Source organism: Orycteropus afer, unplaced genomic scaffold (assembly GCF_000298275.1).
Source record: "Orycteropus afer afer isolate SDZICR_OR568_19922 unplaced genomic scaffold, OryAfe1.0 scaffold00005, whole genome shotgun sequence".
NCBI classification, from domain to species: Eukaryota; Metazoa; Chordata; class Mammalia; order Tubulidentata; family Orycteropodidae; genus Orycteropus; species Orycteropus afer.
The window spans coordinates 726,811-733,110 of NW_006921592.1; the positions used below are offsets into that span (position 1 = coordinate 726,811).

The window sequence follows — 6,300 nt, forward strand, 5'->3', positions numbered from 1 at the left end:
ATCTGCCATCAACAAAACTGTGATGTCCCAGTAAACAAGCCATTTCTTTCCCCTTTACGGCAATGAACCTAGCTCAAGTCCAGGGTTTCTACCACAGTGCAGAGGAAAAGTTTGTCTTTCTCCACACATTTTTCCCTACCTTATAGGTGACCTAGCAAGTACAAAAGACAAATAGATAAAAGTGATGATCACACTTGTTTCTGCCACTATCACTCACATTCTGCACATACACAGGGCAACACACAGCCTCTACCATTATGAGAACTTTTAGAAGGGCAGCTCTTTTTCATATTCCCTGTGTGTATGTGTGTTTTAGTGGGGTATGAAATTCATTGCAAACAGGATAGAGACGAGAATATCTTCGATACACATCCTTGAAATAAGACAGATGAGGAAAAATATACACAAAAAAATGAAATGGATAAAAAATATGGAGCAAATTGAGAAAATAAGAAAAAAGGTATACAGGAAAGAAGAAACACAGACCATTTATAAACAGGTAAATACATTAAGAAAGTAGACATTACCTGGCCCCCTTCCCACCCCCTTATCACCAACCTGAAAAATCCAGCCCTTGTATTGAAAAGATAAGACAGAGCTAGAAGGCAGATACTTTGGTACCTCATCCCTGATAAGTTCAGTATCAAAGATTTTTGTTTTTATTTTTTAAATAAAGATAAAAGAACTAATCTTTAAAACTACTCTTTCCCCTCTGGCTTTTGCCAAGTAATGTTTAATAGTCACTTGTAATTTCTCCAGTGTACCCTCAATAACTTAAAATATATTTTTTAAAAGAAGGATTTTATGAATACATTTCTATGTATATTTCTCTTATTTTTTATCAGCAAATTTGGAAGGAAAAAAGTAAAGCAGTTATAACTAAAATGGCATTCCAGGTGTCTAGGGGGAAAAAAAGATTTTATAAGGGCTGACTTGAGTGTTTTTGGCATATACCAAATTTGAAGTAAAAATAACCTATCAAAAGTAGTAATAAAAATAATTTCCCAGTACTATAATTACATAAACTCTGAAAATTAGTTTTGTTTTTTGTTTTCCTAATAACCATTTTAAAAACAGATTATAATGGAAGCATATTTTCATATAAACTCCAGTATTTCTGACTTTGGTTATGTTAGTCTATAACTTGAGTAGAACACACTAGAGAAAAAGAAACGATTTGTATTTTCACATCTGTCTATCCAGTCGTTTGTTTCTCAACACAAATATTAGATCAAGTCATTTTGCATTTGTGTTAATCTTAAGCTAAACTACAATATAAATACTTAATTTTAAAAAATTAGCCTATGCAGCAGTTGCACTGAGGTGGGAGTGTGTATGAACCAATTAGAAGAACCAAATAAGCAGCAGCCCCACAGGTAGAAGTATAAAGGATAAAAAATTAAAAAGAAAAAATTTAAGACTCACTGTTCATCAGCAGGAAGGAGCTATACAGTTACTTCATCCCCAAGGGAATGCCAGTTATTAACAAAATAAATAAAATGAGTTACTAAGGATTTTTAACCTAAATATGAAGAACATAAGGTTAGCCAATAATAGCAAACAGTCCATGCAACTATGTAAATAAGAAAGGAAAGTAATATTGCACTAAATGGGGAACCTTGCAGGATGCATTCACCTCTCATTGACTCAAAGTATCCAGCCATTTCCTATATGCATTGGCAAACCGAGCTTGCTCTACATTCCGGCAGGTGGACAACACTTGATCAATGAACCGGTGCTCCATTTCTAGGCCTAGGCAGTCTGGAGCTGGGGTCCGCTTCAGGCGTTTGGTTTCCTGGGAATAGCCTTGCTTGTTAGAGTCATTCAGTCCATCCACCTCCATTGCCAGAGCTGTGGGGGCGCCTGCTGGGATGAGATGCAAGTCACTCAAAGTCCCCCCAGGGCTGTCTGTAGGTGACAACTGGGTCATGTTGTGAGGAAGCCTACCATTTAAATGATGCTGAAGGAAGAAGACATGCCTCCTGTCAAAGAGAAAGGAAGGAAAGGAGGGGACAAAAGAAAATTACATCACAAAGTTAAGCTTCTCATGAAAAACAAAAATTAAGTTGATAATTTCAAAACATAGAGTACTCAGTTCCCCGCCTCTTTCATAATCCAGAGCTATCTGGGGGAAGGAGGGAAAAGAGCCAAGATGAAGTCTCTGGGTAACTGGACAAAGCCTTACAACCCCAGCTTACTGGTTTGCCTGTGATAAAAGAACACTACCCCAAAGGTTTTCTAATAAATATTTATTTACTGAGATGAAAAAGACTTGGAGTTTTCATTCTTTTGGTAAACAGAACATGAAATTAGAAATAGGCCTTTGCTCAATTTCTGCTATAAATCATAAAACCAAATCAAACAAAAAATTAAGCTCATTGATATCCTAAAACACAAGTGATTCAAAGACAAGAGGATTAAATAGTTCCTCCAGAGGCTTAGTCCATGGCCTCTACCCTATACTTGCTTTAATAAGCACAACAGATCTGAGCCTCCTGGTCTTATTATCTAGAAACCAACTGAGATTTCCCCTGGACCCCACTGTCACAGTCTTATTAACCATCTGCATCCAATGGGGATGTGCTGGGCTCGGAGCAAAGCATGGTAAAACACACAGTTGCTTCTTCCTCTATGGCAGTACTTTTCCTATCCTTAGAATCTCCTGGAGTTGTCTGCTCAAAATGAAAATCCATGCACTTAATCTCCAAGAATTCTGATTCAGTGGCAGGGGGTGGAGGGAGTGTACAATTACTGTACACAATAGGGAAAGTGACATATGTTCTAAGTGGCTATTTTTCATTATTCATGTTAGCCCTTAGGAGATAATTCTATTCATTTCTCTGGTATCTTCCAAAACAGATCCAAAAACCAACCTCACTGTCATCAAGTCAATTCCAACTCACAGTGAATCATATTGGGTTTCCACAGCTGTAAACTTTATGGAAGTAGATTGCCCCATCTTCCTCCCATGGAGCAGCTGGCAGGTTTGAACTGCCAAGCTTCTAGTTAGCAGCCAAATGCCTTACCCACTGTACCACCAAAGCTCTAAAGTAGATAGGGAGTATATAACATACCAATTCTATGGAGGATAAAACCTAAAGGGTAGGTGAGCTGCCTAAGAGCAATGAATCAGCAGGGGAACACTGGCCTGTGTTATATATGGGCCATCCCAACAGTCTCTCATCCTCTCTCCTCGTCCCCAAACTCCAAATAACCTTTATATGAAAAAGTTAGTTTCTGTGCTATTAATTTAGCTACTTTTCAAACATGCACAATTTTTTAAATTCCCCAAACCCTGCCATTAATATGTCTAAATACAAAATAACAAAAATCTGTAAGACCAAAACAACCTGCAAATTAACATCTTTCTCTTGAAAATGTGGAATAAAAATGTCTTGGTTTTACAAAAAAAGGAGAATTCTATATTTACAAAGTACCAAAGAATAGACAGCATCTTTTATCTTCTGAATACATTTAGCATAGAACAGCAACTGAACAAGCTCGGTCTTAGAGCATACAAGAAAGATTGGATTGGAGACGGGAAAATTCTCAGCAACTCTAAAAATACACAAATTTTAAAAATGCCTACCTCTTGCCTAACAAAGGCAAGTTTTTTGTTTACAAAAGCAATCTTATATACCCTGAAGTAAAATCCGTTTTTATGAAGACAGGCCTCAAACTAGAGGAAGATTAAAACAAAAACAAAAACGAAAAAAAGAAAGAAACCACCATGCACGGGTTCACATACCTAGAGTCTATTCCAACATGAAATTTACTTTCCTGTCAAATGTACTCAGAACTCAGATCATGAGATTACTCACCCCTTTTCACTTTTTTTTCTACTAGTCCTGTCCATCTCTTCCACTTTCTTTAAAAAAAAGCAAAAAATGTCAAGAGATCATACTTAAGGAAGGTAATTTGCAGACCATTAGGGTCTGAAGAATAATAAACTTTAAGGAAGTCTCAGGGTGTAATCAATTGCTCTAAACCCTGACTGTGCATCAAATTCTGTTAGGACTGTTTGTTTATTTTTTAAACACAAATGGCAGGAACTATCCCAGATATGTCAAATCTCCAAGGAGGAACCCAGAAACATTTGTTTTATTTTGGAAGTAACATAGGTTATACTGTTAAACACAGTCAAAGTCGAATACCACCATCCGTTGAGATGGAGAGCGACCCCTCCTTGGGGTACCAAGGCAGTATCACTATGGAACTAAATTGCCCAATCTTCCTTCTGAGAAGCCATAAGAAAGATCTGAGTGAGGAACTTCATATTGATGATGATGTGATAACACAAACCCCTTCACGTATTTACTCAAGGTGGCAGAAGGCAAATGTAAGACCTTCTGTGGCTCTCATAAAGGGAAGGACAATTTCATAAAGGAATGGGTTTCCCCTTCTCTTACCTATGACACCATAGCGTTTCATGTCCTGGGTAGGTATCAATGAGATCAGTGGTGAATTCAACTTCTTCTTCTAGAAGATGGGGAAGATTAATCCTTGGTTCTTCTGTTGAAGCTGCTGCTTCTTCATCTTTTGGAAGAACTAGGGCAGGCTCACTTCTCAAAGGGTTTTGCTCCAATACAGAACCATCTATCACAGTTTGGCTAATCAAAGACTTTATCAAAAACTGGCGGTAGTGAAATCCACTGTGGTCTGAAACATGCATGGATGCCCAATGCTTAGTAGAAGAGAGTTCATCAAGAAGAATCTTACAGGAAGAAAAAAAAGGAAATGAGAAGAATAATTTCCAGATGTTTTTCTTTTCCTACCAACACCTTGCATGGGTTTCTCTTTGATTTGTTCCTTGTTCTGTTTAAGTCATTCCTACTAGTATTTTTGAACTCCTCTTACCTCTCTGTAAAATGAGGGTAAGGTTATTTTAAGGTTAAGTACAGTGCTGTCACTTAATGGAAGTTCAATATATATGATAGTTTGGCCTTTTCCTTATAAAGAGACAGAAGATATTTTTTAAATCACAGATTTTAAGGACTATTTTGTCATTCTTTCCTGTATCTTGAGTAACCACATTCCAATTGGAACGCAGAGAGAAAAATCAAATTCTAAAACAATGATGAACATTAGAATATTCATTTACAAGTAATGCTGACATAGAAGGAAAAATACAAATATAAAGTCAGAAGTTACTTTTATTGAAACCTCCTTTTACATTTAAAAAACACGTACTATAGCAGAGAAACATTGTCTGATACATTACTGGGCAACTTTATGAATAGCATGGAAACATTCTCCAACACAGTGCAAGAAGACTAGCCCCTTGGGTTGGAAGGCACTCAAAATAGGACTGGGAAAGAGCTGCCTCATTACAACAGAACCAACCTTAATGATATGGATAAAGTAGTCTTTCAGGACTTCCATGTGCTGACATAGCACAACTCACATTGAGGAGAAACAGCTGCAAACATCCATTAATAATCGGAACATGGAATGTATGAAGTATGAATCTAGGAAAACTGGATGTTGTAAAACATGAAATGGAATGCACAAAGACTAATATCTTGTTGGGGACCAAGAAAAAGACCCCAAAAGAACATGATTGCAAGGCACATGGTCTAATTACAGTGAAGAGATGACAAGGCCTCTCTTGTGATCGAGTGTTTGCTTTTGGAGATGGCAAGGCCTCTCTGTGGTTGAATGTTGCTTTAAAAGATGGCAAGGTCTCTCTCACTATTAAATACTTAATTGGCAAAACATCAAAGTATTAAAAGTAGGTATTATTCTCCATGTTTTTATCTTATACTTTGGGTTACTGTGTCCTAGTAAACATTTATCATTTTACACTCCTTATTCCTCAAGAGACTTCTGTGATCGTTTTAATGACGACCTGTTGTCCTTGAGCACGTAGAGGAGTAAAACTTTAGCTCTGTAGAGAATAAGCTTCTTGTATGACTTCCAAGACTAATGATGTAATCATATACAAACATATAAATAAAGTAGAACAAAGGCATCAGGGGTCGCTCTCACAGAACATGCACGGTGTCCGCCTAGCCCCTGTTCCTTAATGAATAATAATAAAGAAAACCATTAATCCTTTTGTGTTGCTTCACTTTGTGACCTGTGCAGTTTTGCCGGACGCATTAGTACCCTAGGCATATCCTAGGCATTGTGTTGTGTTGTGTGTTATGTGCCGTTGAGTCAAACCCGACTCATAGCGACCCCTCCTTGGGTTTCCGAGGCAGGATCACTACGGAAGTAGGATTGCCCAACCTTCCTTCCGAGGAGTGGCTGGTGGGTTTGAACCGCCAGCCGTCTGGTTAGCAGGCAAGTGTCTTAGCC

General features: G+C 37.7%; 1 protein-coding gene across 1 annotated transcript in view; it reads right to left on the reverse strand.

The window, feature by feature from the left end:
- Window positions 1–1,639: 1,639 nt before the first annotated feature.
- The window catches only part of PTAR1 (protein prenyltransferase alpha subunit repeat containing 1), an 81,088-nt gene continuing 76,427 nt past the window's right edge, over window positions 1,640–6,300 (reverse strand). Inside the window, exons 6-8 of the mRNA XM_042780703.1 lie at window positions 4,410–4,714; window positions 1,948–1,982; window positions 1,640–1,863 (exon numbers count right to left, since the gene is read on the reverse strand). Of these exons, the coding sequence (XP_042636637.1) occupies window positions 1,640–1,863; window positions 1,948–1,982; window positions 4,410–4,714 (564 nt within the window). The remainder of the gene's footprint in view (window positions 1,864–1,947; window positions 1,983–4,409; window positions 4,715–6,300) is intronic.